The following is a 17,209-nucleotide window of genomic DNA, read 5'->3' on the forward strand; positions in this document are numbered from 1 at the left end:
TGATTTCCTATAAGATAATGCAGGTGTTTGGGTGCAGCCTGTGGATAGATAAGAACTTTGCTTTGCCTTTTCACCCTGGATCCCTACTCCTGGAAATCCCATCAGTCCAGGTAAACCTTGTTCTCCTGTGTTACCCTACAGAAGAGAAAAATAAGTAGAGCAGTGTCTTATTGTTGAGTCAGATTATACTCAACAACAGCAGGTCATTTCTTTGGTACTCCACCTTATCACCCTTGATGCTTAACCCAGGAGGTCCACGTACACCTTTGGGACCCTCAAATCCTCTGTCACCCTGAAATGTGTTCAACATCGGTTTAGCATACTTTAAAAAAAGAGTTCTTAATTGCATGGTATTTTAAAATTAAATGAAAATGTATTAAAGTTTACATGCTTACTAAATGCAATTAGCTGAACTTCAGATTGCTTTTTGATCCACTTAAATAGGAGTTAAATACATCTTTGTAATTTCATATTTATTTCCATTGTTATTGAAATATGGTTAAATTTCACTGCTGATTGTACCGACAAGCTAACTAAAATATGCAAAAAATATTATGCCTAAACTAAAATATATTTTTCTCAAAACAATACGTTCAGATTTCTGAACAATTAGTTTCTTGTTCATATCAGATTATAATTTCTTATTGATTTAAGCAAATTGCATTTGTTTTAAAGGCACATGTGCACAAAAGAGTACAATTGTCTATAATTTGCACAGTCAGTGACTAAATGCCCATGGCATGTTGATCAAAACTGATGAGTTGATTCTGAGTGAAACTGTCAAACTCTTCACAACTTCTAAACGCTTTTATTGTGTGAGCCATGCAAAATGATCCATTCAGTGATCAAAATCTGTCAGACATGTTATATTCTATATATATTTATGACAGAATGTTTGTTAAATTGCAACAAACACACGCTGGCGCATGGATGCACGCACCCACGCACACACACACACACACACACACACACACACACACACACACACACACACACACACACACACACACACACACACACACACACACACACACACACACACACACACACACACACACACACACACACACACACACACACACACACACACACACACACATTTATGTAATATGTAAGTACATAATATGTACTTGTACTTGTAAGTACAATGTGTAAGTACATATTTGTACATAATCATTTGTGTTTATACAGTATATTTATTTTTTTAGAATTGTGTTGGATGTAAGCTGAAAATTCTTGTTCAGCAATAAGAAGATATGTTTTTGTTAGAGAAAGACATTATGGACTGTATAAAAATGAACATGTGATGTTTAGGCTTACATGTACAGTAACACATTTCTTCCAAAAATAAATGTACTGTATAAATACAAATGTTAATTTTCTTTTTGTCCAGTCAATTTTTACTACTGTCTGAATCTGTATTTACAGTAAAAGCTCAGTGTGCTCCATAAGAGCATTCAGCTAGACAAAACTGGCATTATTGTATAGAATAGAAAGCAGTTATTGTCAACAGAAAAAAAAAACATGACATTTGTATATAACAAATACTTCCACAGTAAAAAACATCTATATATAAATTGTAAGATCTAAAGTACACTACAAGTGCACATTAAATACAATTAAATGTACTTCTTTTTCACAAGGGGAGGTAGATGGAGGTTTTTATTGTTAACTCTTGCCTTTGGCCCTGGTAAACCCTCTCCTGGAAACCCTTGGTTGCCTTGAACTCCTTGAGGTCCTGATGGGCCCTAACAAACAGATATTAAATATTAGTATATTATACTAGACATACCCAGTGGATAACATGCCCAATAGCTGGATGTGTATCTCCCTCTAGTGGTGTTACTGACATATCACTTCACTTACAGGCATTCCTGGCTCCCCAATACCAACTGGCCCGTTGGGCCCAGGTCTGCCTTGGGTACCTTTCTCCCCCTTGCAAAACACAAAGAGTTTACATGGATATGATCCTATTATAATTATAATAACAATTTAATGATGCTTTCTGTTGAAAAGTTTATTTGATCAAAATACTGTAAAATAGTACTATTGTAAAATATTACAAAAATATAAAATAACTATATTTAATATATAAAAATGTAATTTATATTTATGCAAATGTCAAAGCTGAATTTTCAGCATCATTACTTCAGACTTCAGTGTCACATGATCCTTCAGAAATCATTCTAATAGGCTGATTTTCTGCTTCAAAAAATGTTCTGCTCTTATCAATTTTGAAAACAATTGTGCTGCTTTTTTCAGGAAGGATTCTTTAACAAATGAAAGTTCAAAGAACAGAATTAATTTGAAATGGATTTTTTTTACAACATAAAAGTATTTTGTTTTATATTTGATGATTGCAACAAAAAAAACTTAAAAGAAAAGTAACTGAACCCAAACTTTTGAATGGAACTGTACTGTATATAAACGAGCAATGCTGCAGTGTGACAATTGTCTTGTATCTCAATTTTTTGAGTTCATAATGACAATTATACAAAAGAAATGTAGAAAGTCACACTGCTTGAAATGTTGACTAATAACTGTTGTCTAGCCAGTATATTTGACATTATCTTGAAATCAAACTAATTTGAAGCCATTACCTTTGCACCAGGATACCCGACCCCTGGGTCCCCTGGAGGTCCGGTGGGTCCGCTAGGTCCTCGATCACCCTAGGAAAGATGTCAGTGTCATTACATGATCCATATCATTTTCATGTTACCATTCATAATATCACATCATAATGGTGAGATGCAAGATCCTTACTTTAGGTCCGACAGGGCCCTCTGGGCCAGAGTCACCAGGGTTACCGCTCAATCCCTGAAACAGACAGACATATTTTAGATCTTTTACCTCACACTAATCACACTTAATCTATGAGCTAGTTGTACCGACAGAGCGTGTCTTTTTAAATATTAAAGGATTTTTACACTGTACTGGACCTCTACCAAGCTATGCCATCAATTATGAAGTGTTTTCACTGGACATATGACAGCCAGACAGATTCCCCGTCATCCAGAGAATAGACTGTGTGGGAAACCGAAGCTCTCTAAATCTGAATCGGGTCAAAAAACGGAGGCTGCTGTCATTAAACCAAAACCACAAGGACAGAGGTTGAAGTAGGAGGGCAGGAGATAACCCCTGTCCTTATGCTAATCCAGAGGAACAAAGAGAGTCGTCAGAGAGGAACAATGGCATGTAGGCCTGGGTTCACTGCTTTAGCTATGTTACATTAGTGTAAGAACATCACTTAATCCCTCAATCACATTCCATAAGTGCAGGGACAGGAGAGGCAATCTGACTGTGTGAGCGTGATCGTTTCCTCTTTTTGAAAATAAATGAATACTTTCATTCAGCAAGGAAGCATTGCATTGGTGAAAATTGACATTTATTATGTTACAAAAGCTTTTTATTTCAGATAAATGCTGTTCTGTTGAACTTTCTATTTATCAAATAATCCTAAAAAAATGTACATAATTGTTTTCAACATTAATAATAATAATAATAATAATAATAATACATGTTCTTGAGTGGCAATTCATCATATTAGAATGGTTTCTGAATGATCATGCAACACTGATGACTGGAATAATGATACTGAAAATTCAGCTTTTCCATCACAGGAATAAAGGACCCACTTTATATTAGTTGGCCTATACTACTATGTACTAACATTTAAAATAATAATTTGATACAATCCACTTATTGTGTACACACGTTTTTACATTGTACTTCTTTTTTTTTTAAATATCTGCATGTAATTCCATCTGTAAATCATTTCTGTCGTTACATTTTAATTACACTGTTGACACTTCTCTTACACCTAACCCTACCCTTAAACTTTTCCATAAAACCACACCTGTCCCTAACTTTACCCGTATCCCACCTCAATATCACCAAAAGTGTTTTGCAATACTATAAGATGTTTTTTTGATGCAAGTACATAGTAGTTAAGGCCACCTAAAGTATATAAATATTCAAATAGAAAATGAAATATTCAAATATTCAAATAGAAAACGAGTTATTTTAAATTGTAATAATATTTCACAGTATTGCTGTTTTTACTCTTTTTTGATCAAATAAATGCAGCCTTGGTGAGCATAAGAGACTTCTTTAAAAAAAAAAAAAAAAAACGTACCAATCCTTAACTTTTTAATGGTAGCGTATATATAAAAGAGGATAAACCTGATCTCCTCTTGGTCCACGTGGTCCTGAAGGTCCGTCTGGGCCCTTCGGGAATGAAGGACAAGATCATCATGACACATTGTCGGCCACAGACCACAGATCAAGAGAATCATTTGCTAAAACATACTTGATCTCCTTTCATCCCCGGGGTGCCACATTCTCCTTTCCCCCCCTACATATACAGAGAGAGAGTGAAAGTAAATGTAATTGTCCTGTGTCTTATCTCATCTATAACTTCTGTGACGCAATCGTTTGACGTTCTAAAAGCATCAGTCAGGTTTCAATGGCTTTCGTCATTTACTCATGGTTTACGATAAAATTCCTGAATTCACTGTCAATAAGTCAAATATACTAGCCTTTTCTCCTCTTGGTCCTGGTCTTCCCTGTAACAAAAAAAAAGAGACTTGATTGCTCTGAAACCAACCAATGAACATGCACAAATGTATATACATTACTTCATTATTTTAGAGACATAAAAGATAATATATGAGGAAATAGTACCCTTATACCGTCTAATCCTGGACGTCCATTTACACCTGCGTCTCCCTATGAATAAAAAGAGAAAACCATAAAATTAGATTTGAGAAGTTTTTTTTTTTTTTCTGTTCACAACTCGCTGACACAATGGGTGTAGTGGATGGTTGCCAAGGTGTTGCTATGCAGTTACAGGCTGTTATGGCTGGTTGCTAGGGGGTTGTTTAGTAGTTGATTGATTCTGTAATTGTGATTCCAATATATATATTTAAAAGATAGAGCTGACTCACGACCAGAATCAATCAGCTACTAAAAAAACACCTAGCAACCAGCCATAAAAGCCTGTAATGTGAAAATGTGAATAAAATTGCTGAAAACTTTTGAACAAGATGATGTCGTCCAAATTTTTCTCATTTTGTTTAAATATCTTTTTATTTGTATTGTAGTACTGCCCTTCGAAAGCAATAGAAGATGCTGAGTTTTCCCAGAAGACAAATGAAGTACAATTTACCTTAATCTTTAAATTAAAAAAAGTTTTCACTTCCTGCTGGAAATAGCCATCAGAGGATGGGTACATGGTGGTCATAGAGGGATGGACATTCCGTTCAGGTAGGCCCTGGCATTTAAACGATGCGCAATTGGCCCTAAGGGGCCTAAAGTGTGCCAAGAAAACATCCCCTACACCATTACACCACCAACCTACACAGTGGTAACAAGGCATGCTGGATCCATGTTCTTATTACGCCAAATTCTGACTCTACCATCTGAATATCTCAACAGAAATCGAGACTCATCAGACCAGGCAACATTTTTACAGTCTTCAACTGTCCAATTTCGGTGAGCTCGTGCAAATTGTAGCCTCTCTCTCTCTCTATATATATTTATATATAATTCAACATTCAACAAATTTAAGGGTAAAGTCTATTATATATATATATATATATATATATATATATATATATATATATATATATATATATATATATATATATATATATATATAGAGAGAGAGAGAGAGAGAGAGAGAGAGAGAGAGAGAGAGAGAGAGAGAGAGAGAGAGAGAGAGAGAGAGAGAGAGAGAGGCTACAATTTGCACGAGCTCACCGAAATTGGACAGTTGAAGACTGTAAAAATGTTGCCTGGTCTGATGAGTCTCGATTTCTGTTGAGATATTCAGATGGTAGAGTCAGAATTTATGGTAGAGTCAGAATTTATATATATATAATCTTCCAATCAAAAATAACAAGTCTGATAATCTTAGTAAAAAAAAAAACTGATATTAAAATGAGACTTACTCTAGATCCTTTAGGACCAGGAGGCCCATCAAATCCTGGATCACCTGGTTTACCCTAATATTTAAAATAAATTATAGAATGAGCAAGCAAAACTATTTCAGTCATACATTTTAAATAAAGAGGTTAGATAAAACTGCCTTTGTATACTTGAACAATATTTACTGGCAAGTGAAAGCTTTCCCATTACGTTCAATGGGAGTCCACATGAACTTTCAGAGAATTATCAAATGTTGATGCAAAATGGTTATGTATTGTCTCCCTGGGCCCAGGTGTTCAAAAAGTTTCATCTGGATAAGATTTATTTAGATTTGGAAATCAACACGTAGAAGAGTCGTCGTAGGGTCACTTTAAGTGATTTATTTAAGAGAAATCAAGAGTAAACAAACATCCCCTTCAGTTTTCAATTTACTTTAAACAATAAGATCCTTGGTACCATGGCACTAAGACATGGGGATGAATTTTCTTTTTATAAAAATTATGTATTTTAATGCCTTTGAGTTGATCGCATTGAGTTGGTTAATGCAAATGTTTCCTGCGAAAGAAAGCTAAAGCATTAAAATTCTCACATTCGGGTACTGGTCTAGATGTTAACCCCTCTGTGAAGCGTACACTTATTTGGAAGCACAGAGGGGCCCTCTTGAAAGCTCCAGCACCTGCTACACTTGCAGTGTGGGAAATACTTCCTACACTTTCATGTACCGCCTTCTCTGCTCACCCTGAATACACCTGCCCTTCTCTGGCCTTAAACCAGGGCTTTCAGATTCAGAGCGATGGAGTTAACCGTTTCACATTGCTAGATCAAACACAGCTCAGAGAGAGGATTACTGCTGTTTAACAATTATTCCTCAAACTATTCTAACTATGTTTATTCATGTGCACAGATCAGGCCAGGATCTCGTGTTTGAAACTGTCTTCCACATCATAGGTCTGATGTCTGAGGTCTCTATTTAGAGTATTCAGAGACAATAGACAAAAAAAAAAAGATTATTTCAGTATTCAGAAGATAATAACTTTAGAATAGTTTTTGTTTTTATATGTTCTGCTTTCATTTTAGTTAAAAAATGTTTTTGTCATTTTTATTATTTTTAAAAATTATTTAAAAAAATATTTCAGTTTTAGTTTTGGTTATTTTTGCACTTCCAGTTAAACTAAATAAAAATGGGAAATTCTGCCTTGACAACTAGCTGACAAATAAAATGTTTAATATTTTATTTCATTTCAATTAAAGTTTGCAATATGTTTTTATGGTTTAAGTACTATAATAACTCTGTGGCTCTGCTGTTTAAGAACCAATGACAGATTAATCAGTTTGGCACTTTTGGGATAATGAATATGTACAATTTTATATTTTTTCAATTTGCAGAGAAAGCTCGATGTGATATGAGATTGAGAGAGAGATACTACAGTTATACACTCACTGGATTTCCGGGAGGACCTCTCTCTCCTTTATCACACAGACAAGATTTGGGCTGTGGACACTGTAACAGAAAAAATGATCCATTAGAGATAAATGATACAGCATGTCGGTACTATATTATGTGGAATCGCAGTGTTTACTATTTTTAATTTATTTTTACATATGATTGTTGTGATCCAAATGCTGACGGCAAAATAAAAAACAATGTCTTGAACACTATATGATAGTGAAGAACACTCAGGAGAACTAGTGGTACAAAACACACATAACACATAACATAAGCCTGATAACCGACATAGGACATAACCAAACAGGGAATATAAATACAATGAGAAATAGACGCAACAAAGCTGGGAATAATAGCCAACTATAGAAACAAACATGGACATAATCAGAAACAAAGGCTGAATCCAAAACCACCCCCTAAACCCTCAATCACTATTCCCTACACTAGTCCACTAATACGGTTCACTTGTAGGGGTGAATGAAAACGAGTGAGTGAAATTTCGCACAGCTGCGAAATAATGCCCTATTTTGAGGGTATAGGGGACAATTTCTATGTTATCCATCACATCTCATATTCACTGTTGAAAAACCGAGAAACTTCTCCACATTATAATATTTTTATGAGATAACTACTTACGGCTGTGTTCGCAAGTTCACTCTGTAAAAAAAGAAAATAGCATTGTTGAATGATATTGTAAAACCATAGCCAGATACATAAAGACTTCATATGTAAAAATGTGAGAAAAAAAGACAGAAATAGAATAAACATGTATAAATAAAGTTTTTATACTAATGAGAAAATTTTAGAAGACCAAATAAAGCCGAATTAATGTTCTATCAATGTTCCTGGAAGAACGTTTGTTCGTAACTTTGGGAGAACCTTGCCAGAATGTTGTCAGTCAAAGAACATTCCCTGTTAGCTGGGAGGAAATGCATCTTAGCCATCTCTTGTGCCTTCCATGTGAAAATATACCCTAACTCCATGCACTCACCAGTTCCCTGAAGAGCTTGTCATCCAGTTGTGGGTCAGCAAGGCTGAACAGGTGCTGTTGAGGCGGTGCGCTGGCGATGGACCTCAGTCTACCGTTGTCCTGCTCGTCTTGTGTGGATCCCGACAGCCCAATGACAAACATACGGATGTTGTGGTTCTTGGCATCTGAAGCTGAAGTCATAGCACTGGGGCTGCGCGGGTGGTCAACGCCATCCGTCAACAGAAGCAATGCTCTTAAGCTGCTGGCCGCTGTCTCTCGGGTGAAGAGCTGAGTGGCGTTTGAGATGGCATAAGCTGAGTAGGTCCCATGGCCGATGTAGGTCATAGAATCCACTCGGCTTTGGAACACATCTATGTCCTGCCAGTCCCGGAAGTTGTGCTCCACTAAGACGGTGCTGCTGTACTGCAGGACAGCGAGTCTCACCCGCATACGCCAGCCCGACACATGCATCTGCATCAGCCTGGTGCTGAAGCGCAACACAAAGTCTCTCTGCCTCTCAAACAGCAGCATTGTAGCTTTCTCTGAACTATCCACCAAAAAAGCCAACTCCACTGGACAGAACAGAGCTGCAGAAAAATGAAACAACAGCTTTGGATTTTTTTTAAACAATTGCTACATTTCTCAATTTTTAGGTCTTTCTTAAAATCCCATTTTTCAAATGAATTACACAGTTTTCCTAAACAGCTTTCAGCTATGCACAGCAGTTAATTTCACATCCAAAATGCACTAAACCTGTCAAAACAATACAGCACATGTCTTTTTAAAATCAACACATTCTTCAATAACACAAGTAGTTTTCACCTAACAGACACACTCTGTCAATAAACAAAGTTTTTTTTTTCTTGGTTGCTTCGGTACCTTTCTCAGTTCACAACTGAAATTCTCAAAACTCCTTCTTCAACCTCAAAATCCTCTAGTCAGTTGTTCACATCATAAAAATGTCCAATGCTTTAACACATTCATGCAATTAATTATGAACAGTTGTCTGCTGTTAAGTATCAATCTCTTATGTCATGTTGATCAGAATATACTACACTGGTTCTCTGTGTCTTAACCCCCATCTAGATATTAGTTGACTGCATAAATCATTAAATGCAAAACTTGTTGTCATAATCTGTCAAGCATATTTTCTATATACTTCTATTACACTCTTTTGTAATAGAATGTGTCCTGATTTGATGAACTGCGCAGGTAAATCTTGAATTTCAGTAGTAATGGAGAATGTAAATGGCTAGATCAACAAATGGGTAATCAGTTCTCTAAAACATTTTAGAGGAGTATCTCATGAACCTTGGATTGGCAACCATATATAAAGCACAACACAATTGTGGACAATGAAAGAGACAAAAACAAGAAAAAACTAAACAGGGTCATTAGCCGGGAATAAGAGGAGTATGGTGGAAGGGTACAGAGGCAAAACCAGAAGAAGAAGAAGAAGCCTGTAAACATGCTTCTGATTAAATAAGGATCACTTTTGTTTAAAAACTAAACCAGAAATGAAACTGAAAGATACATAACTCCCTCCTCCCGAATGTTGTATTCCCATGCTTAAAATGGAGGGGGCTTTGGAGATGGACAAGGAACCGGCGACATACCAGATCCTGTAGGAGCCAGCAGAGGGAGATACCAAGGTGGAGCCAACGGAGAGAGAAGCCAAGAAATAGAAGATGGAGAAAGAAGACAGGGAGGAGATGACTAAGGGAGGAGCCAGGGAGTGACGAAGAGTGAAGGAAGGAATCGTGAGCCCGAATGACTGAGGTGAAGCCGGAGTCTAATTGACGAAGAGACCAAGCGACACTGGAAAACCAGGAGGCCAAGGTGGAGCTGCAGTAATGAGCTGCCAAGATGAAGCCAGGGTGCCTGCTGAGTCTGTGGAAGAGGAGTCAGAGGGAAGAGGGAGTCCAGCGGAATGGAAGGGGTAGAGGGACGAGGTGCAGCCATTGACCCTGAAGTACATGGTGGAGGCAGAGTGACAACTGACCAAAGTGGAGTCAAAGTAGTGGGTGGAGCCCAGAGGAGCCGAGAGATGAAGAAACCAAGGTGGAACAGACAGGCCAATAGGCAAAGGTGGAGTAATGGGCTCGGAGGCCCGAGGTGGAGCCAGGGGATCAACACACTAAGGCAGAGCTGAGGACCAGGAAGCTCAAGGCGGATCTGAGCAGCTGGACAGAGCCTCGAAAGAAAAAGCAGAGGGACTGAAGAGAACAGCAGAGGAGGGGCTGAGAAATTGAATAGTGTAGTCAGCGTAGGGTGGGACCAGAGGCGACAAAGGAGACATGAGGCTAAGCATGACCAGGGGTGATGAAGAAGAATTGGAGCTAGGTGAAACTAGTGGCGACGAAGGAGATTTGAAACTGGGAAGAACCAAGAATGACAAAGGAGACTTGGAGCTGTGTGGAACCAGTGGCGTCAAAGGAGATTTGGAGATGGGCGGAACCAGCGATGACAATGGATACTGGAAACTGGATATGATTAGTGAAGACCGATGATTTTGCACATAATCCAGAGCATCATACCATTTAGTAGGGACCTCTCGTACCTTGTCAGACTTTGTGGCAGGCTCCAGCTCAGGGACGGATACAATGGCAGGCTCTATTTGCATCATGGCATCGGCTCTGGTGTGGAGTCTATGGTAAGCATTGGCTCTTGCTCTGGGTCTGCGGTGGGCTCAGGGTCAGGCTTGACAAGGGGCTGAATGGGATCTGGAGCTTTTACCTCCTCCTCCTCAACCACTGTCCATACTGGAATAACACCCACTAAATGTATTCCCAAAACCATCCCAGAGGACCATCATCAGACAGCCATGCTTTAGTTTGAGTGCTTAGACCAGCTCTAAAAAAATCACACAGAGGAGGAATCAAGATAATGCACGAAGGGCACCAGTTCTAAAAAGTCTTGTGTGGTCCTCAAGGGTGCGGTGCTCCTGGCTGAGAAGCTGGTAGATCCCTATTAGCTGGTGGTAGTTGGTTGCAGAAAGTAAGAGAAGCTGAGGCAGGATCTATACTCAACAGTCACTTTATTTAACAATTAACTAAAACAAAAAACCCACAGGGGCAGGAGAATCCTGGATCACAGGAGAATGACATTCAAATAAGAATAAATGGTTTATTCGGACTAAGGACAACTCAAACTGAGGGCTATACATATATGAGTAACTAAATGGCTGAACAAGGAAAAGTTTAATCAAATCAAACAAACAATGAGTCACAATGACAACAAAAGAGAACGTTCTACAAACCAATGAAAATAAAGGATACAGGAAGAACCAAGGAATATGAAACAAATCAAAGAAGAGTACACTTTTATTAACACCATAGTTAAGCATTTTAACTATCTTGTTAGTGAACAAGGACTTTTCTTTCAAATGGTACTGATATATTCATTGACATAAAAACATACTTTTGAAAGATGAACTAGGGATTTTTCACAAATGACTATAGTCAAATGTGCTATAGTGCTGTTTGTACGAATTGATTCGACTGGCTTGCAAATGTTAAACATGATTCGAGAAATGAACCAAAGCGACTGTAACCAAACTGTAATAATAGGTAGCCTTATACAATGTTTTCTCCTTTTTTTCTACAAAACAAGAATGACAGCTCTTTCTTTGGAATTCACTGCAGTATATGCTACATGGCCCATGTTTACATTTCAGTGCAAATTATTCTTAAAGGGGTCATATGTATATGTATGTATACACATACATGCACTTTTACAAGTTGATTGTATGGAAATGTGTGTTGGCAATGCCTGTACACAATTATCCTATAATGATAAAAATCCATCCAGTGTTTTTTTTTTTTTAAATCTCATTATATGTTTTCCCCTGTCTCAATTCAAGCCGTTCGACTGTGTGACTTCACACGGTTGGACGCCCCTCCCACGATTGTTGATTGCAGCAGTGTTTTAAAAGAGACGTGCCCTGATAGAGTTGTCATCACAGTCCACCATTGATACGCTAGAGCAGAATGCCATCTAAGCGATTGCGGGGTTCTGTTCTTGGGTGTAATAATAAACACAGCAGTCATTTTTATGTTCCTAAATCTGAACCGCTGAAGACACAGTGGCTGAGTTTTGTTTTCGAAGGGAATATTCCCCCCTGATCAACGTCAATGTTTTCATGTTTGTGCGAACCACTAAGCACGAAGCATTTCTCACCAGACTGCTTTATAACCGAGGGTCAGTATCAGGGGCGTAGCCATCTTTTCAGGAGTGAGGGGGACAGAAATGTCATAATACCAATTTTTTTTTTTTTTTTTTTTTTGGACCGCTATAATTTATCGCATCTCTTGCTTTTAATTTGGTAAGATATCAAATACACTGCTGAACAATAACCTATAATATCTATAATTGTAACGATGAGTCAACCGAGTGGGGATCCAAATGCAATTTTATTTAGACAGCAGTTCACAATCAAAGTCCAGAGTTAAGGCAGAATCACAATCTGTGTAGGCAGTCCAAACAAACAAACAAACACAACACAACAAGGCAGGTAACGTAGGCAAAAGAGCAGTCCAGAAACAGGCGGTGATCGAAAACCAAGAGACATGAAACCAAGACAGACCGCTTAGAATTGTAGTGATTACACTTTACAAGACTTCGCAGTGAATAGCAGAGTGAACAAGGTTTATATAGACTGCGGTGATGAGGCTAATGGCACACAGGTGTAAACAATGATTGCTGATGAGTCAGGGCAAAGGATTATGGGGAATGAAGTCCGGAATGGGGATAAATACTGAGGTAAGGGAGCCCTCTGGTGGCGATCAGAAGGAGCCCCAGAGGCCTGATTTGTGACAATAATATTTTTCTCCTATATTTTATGCCAATTTTATGATTGGTTTACTACAAACACTTGTGCATTAAGTCTCCATAGATTTTATGCAAAGTAAAAATATATTTATATTCTGATGTAAACCAGCTGTTCTCTATGTGAATATATAGTAAAGTGTAATTTATTCCTGAATTTATCATCATTACTCCAGTCTTCAGTGTCACATGATCCTTCACTAATCATTCTCATATGAGGATTTGATGATCAACACACATTTATGATTATTAGCCTATCAGTTGTGCTGCTCATGGTGATGCTTAATTTTTGTGGAAACCATCTAAACATTTGTGGTAAAATTAAAAAAGAGAGAAATTAATACTTTTATTGATCAGACATGCATTAAATTGATCACAAGTGATATTTTTTATATTATAAAAGATAATAATGTATTTAATAAATGCAAATAAAAGCTGTCCATTGAACTTTCTATCATCAAAGAATCCTGAAAAATAAAATGAATGGTTCCCACAACATTTTTAAGCAGCACAACTGTTTTCAACACAGATAATAATCATAAATGTTTCTTGATTATAAAATCATCATATGAGAGTGATTAGTGAAGGATCATGTGACACTGAAGACTGGAGTAATGATAAATTCAGCTTTGATCACATGAATAAATTACTATATATTCACATAGAAAAAAAAGCTGTTTTAATTTGTAATAATATTTCATAATATTACTGTTTAACTATTTTTTATTAAATAAATGCAGCCGTGGTGAGCAGAAGATAGCCTACTAAACATTAAAAAAGCTGCATTATTCATATGATAATTTATTGTCAATAAATAGGCTACATTGAGATGGCTTGAAAAACACACACATAAATAATATATTGTCGCAATCGTCTGATTGTCGTCGTCACGTTACATTAATCACTCATAACGATTGTTTTCCTTCAGCTGCAATCCGCTTTTGGACTTTCTATGAGAGCGCCCTCCTCATATTTAGATGCGAATAAAATGGCAGGTCATGCATAGATTATTTTTTGTCTCTGAATTTAAATCTTGATGTATTCACATTGGTTTCTATGTAAATACATTTGACCGTGACGTGTGAAACGTGCTATGAACCGAGATTAAAGAAAGCTATCTTTTAGCGTCCCTGTTAATTTGCCCGCCCCCACGCAGGTAACGTGGTTCGAATCCCGCTCGGAGCGGGTCGACTAGGAGCTGGTCGACCCAGTAAAAGTGCGGGGGACGAAAATACATTTTATTAAAAGTGAGGGGGACATGTCGCGCGTAATCTACGCCCATGGTCAGTATAAAGCAGGTTTAGCTAAGAAGCTGCTCCTGAAAAACGTATCAGTACCAAATATTTGTGTTCCTGCTGCACCTTCAGAAAAAGTGAGTGTAGTTTGAAACGCTTGCACACTTCACGATGAATGCAGCTAAAGTTTAGAGGAGAAGTTAACTTACATTATGGCATGCTTTCTATGTATGACGTTCTCAATTTAATTCATAAGCCCAAGTTTATAATGAACAACGTATTATGGTTATTGTGTAATTACAAACTGCGTACGCTGGTGATAGTTAACGTGGATGTGGTAACACTACACTAGCTTACTTTTGTAGATGGTTTATAACGATGTCTGTTACTGACATTTGTTGTTGTTGTTTTAACAGTTATTACACTGCACAGATAACGTCACTGATAAGCCCACATTTTTCGAAAACATTTTTTTTATTGACTGTGGCAAGGGGGGCGTGGTTCAGCGAGGTCTGCAGCGGGAGAGAGAGCCGCGGGACGAGCGGTAAGTGAGTGGGTTGGACGCAGATTAATAACACCTGTATCTTGTTCCAGTAATGGGCGTGGAGAGGGGATAAAACGCCAGTGGAACCGGAGACCAGGGAGAGAGAGAGACGGACGGTTGATGCCCGAACAGAGACTGAGAAACCGGAAGCCGGAAGTGCCGACCCGGAAGTGATCGTTATTGTTTTGAGTTTGAAAGAATCTCCACACTACTGAGTGTGCCTTGAATATTGAGAGAATAAATAAAGAAGCATCAACCGTCCAGCCGACCCCCGTGTCCTCTTCCTTCCTCACATTACGAACTTATTACATTGACATTAGCTGTAACATCAATCTGTCAATGAACTAACGTAAACATCAGTAAACACATAGCATTCGTATATCTCCACGCTAACGTTACCCTGCCAGTACATACAAAGACAGATCAAAGTGACATTACGTTAACCAACCATTCAGGAGTCTTGTGGGGGGCCTGGTCAGACTCCGGTTCAAATTGATAAGGATGCACAGATGTGTCCTCAGAGATTCCCATTGCCATTCTTTCCCCTCAACTGTTGTCAAGGACAACAGCTCCACATATGTTGTGTCAAAGCCAAGCCTGCAGTATCCCTCTCAGAAACTGAAGCTTTTGCGCCTCGATCGCGCCCCGGTGACCGGTCCCAGTATAGCCGCCCCTCTGTGTTTTCTAATGGACGCGAGGCAAACTAAACAATAAAATTACACCTCAAATATTTTTTCCCCAAAGTTAGTTTATGTCATTGAAGGCACTTATCATCACGATGATTTCATTTCAAGTGTTCGTTTTTAAAATAAGTTTAGTTTTACTTAGTTATCTGATGCTATAAAAATGGGAGGGACACACACACACACACACACACACACACACACGTCATGATTGACAGCTGAGATCAACGTCTTCTCTGAGTGAAGTTGTCATTGAGGCACTAACAGACGTTTTTGGGGATTTTTGGGAGCAGATTGGAGCTTTAGCTTTAATTTCTACATTTCCATTCTGTTTATTTCACACCAACATAATTAATTGTTCTGCATCCGCGAGAGTGTGGGCGGGCTTTTGATATCACGACTGTACTTCCTGCTCACTACTGCGCAACACCGGTCCCGAAATCGCTACTGCGCAGACTCGGTCCCAAGATGTCAGCGCCGTGCAGGCAGCCTGAAAGCTTCAAATCTGCCAAGCAGAAACGGATGATGTCAAATCCATATTTTTTTACAGTCTATGGTCAAAGCGCCACACAGAATGTGTTTTCTTACAATACTAATGATAATTTATAATTAAAGTATATTACAAAGTTTTCATTTATACACTAAAAAATCATATTAACTTGTACAAAAATGGCATTATATGACCCTTTTAAGTTTCCCCTTTTGTATAGATGATACTGAAATTGAGTAACTGTGATCAGCTACATCTAATTGTTTTGATAGTATTTCATTTTTTAGATTTGAAAAGTATTTTATTATGGTATACTGTAGAAAAGTAGCAAACGGCTGTCTTGTTTTGTATTATGCTAGGATTTGATCTTATGCTACAGTTCTGAAAAAATGTAAACCTGAAAATTGGCCTGTTTGTCTGTGGAGTGTCTGAATGCATTTTGTACCAAAGCAATAAGAAATGATTATTGAAGAAACCATTAAAGAGGTTTGGGTAGACAGACAAATGACTTACTTTTGGCTTCGTTTTGGATGACAGTATTGTCAGGCTTCTGTCTGTTCTTTCTTCTGTTCTTACTTGCACTACAGGACAGCATCAACAGCAGGAGACATAACATCACACCACACCGCATCCTTCCTGCTTATTCACACCGTCACTCTAAAAATCAATCATATTATTAATTTCACTGTTTAACATTTTGTAAATATGTCCCTAAAATAATGCATTCATTGTTTGCATCCTACAATACATCCTGGCAGATCCTTAATACAGAATTGAAACAAAGATACATTATACATGATATGTTTATTCAACTGTGTATGGCAACCAAACATCCTATATTAAAATTAAATAACATTATATTACTATATATTAAACTAGACTGTGGCATTGCAGCCATTAAGTAATAAATGAAAAAATAAAACATAAAAGCAGTTAGCCATTTTTTTTTTTTTTGAGCAACCCTTATCTGTGGTAAAATTCACTGTAATGCATAGCCCTAATTAGATTAGATTAGCTCCTGGGAAACATGTTTTCAAGCCATCCCCACTCAAGTTTGTATACAGTTTATTGCAGTGATTAATTGT

General features: G+C 37.7%; 1 protein-coding gene across 1 annotated transcript in view; it reads right to left on the reverse strand.

Moving 5' to 3' along the window:
* col28a1a (collagen, type XXVIII, alpha 1a) overlaps positions 1 to 16,755 on the reverse strand; it is a 37,568-nt gene extending 20,813 nt beyond the window's left edge. The window contains exons 1-15 of the mRNA XM_067426289.1: positions 16,638 to 16,755; positions 8,367 to 8,932; positions 8,012 to 8,032; positions 7,370 to 7,429; positions 5,952 to 6,005; positions 4,684 to 4,728; positions 4,539 to 4,565; positions 4,310 to 4,354; positions 4,183 to 4,227; positions 2,764 to 2,817; positions 2,601 to 2,669; positions 1,867 to 1,935; positions 1,680 to 1,748; positions 224 to 292; positions 67 to 135 (exon numbers count right to left, since the gene is read on the reverse strand). Coding sequence (XP_067282390.1) covers positions 67 to 135; positions 224 to 292; positions 1,680 to 1,748; positions 1,867 to 1,935; positions 2,601 to 2,669; positions 2,764 to 2,817; positions 4,183 to 4,227; positions 4,310 to 4,354; positions 4,539 to 4,565; positions 4,684 to 4,728; positions 5,952 to 6,005; positions 7,370 to 7,429; positions 8,012 to 8,032; positions 8,367 to 8,932; positions 16,638 to 16,755 — 1,380 coding nt within the window. The remainder of the gene's footprint in view (positions 1 to 66; positions 136 to 223; positions 293 to 1,679; positions 1,749 to 1,866; positions 1,936 to 2,600; positions 2,670 to 2,763; positions 2,818 to 4,182; positions 4,228 to 4,309; positions 4,355 to 4,538; positions 4,566 to 4,683; positions 4,729 to 5,951; positions 6,006 to 7,369; positions 7,430 to 8,011; positions 8,033 to 8,366; positions 8,933 to 16,637) is intronic.
* Positions 16,756 to 17,209: the final 454 nt, after the last annotated feature.

The sequence above is a fragment of the Pseudorasbora parva genome, chromosome 19 (genome assembly GCF_024679245.1).
Source record: "Pseudorasbora parva isolate DD20220531a chromosome 19, ASM2467924v1, whole genome shotgun sequence".
Classification (NCBI taxonomy): domain Eukaryota; kingdom Metazoa; phylum Chordata; class Actinopteri; order Cypriniformes; family Gobionidae; genus Pseudorasbora; species Pseudorasbora parva.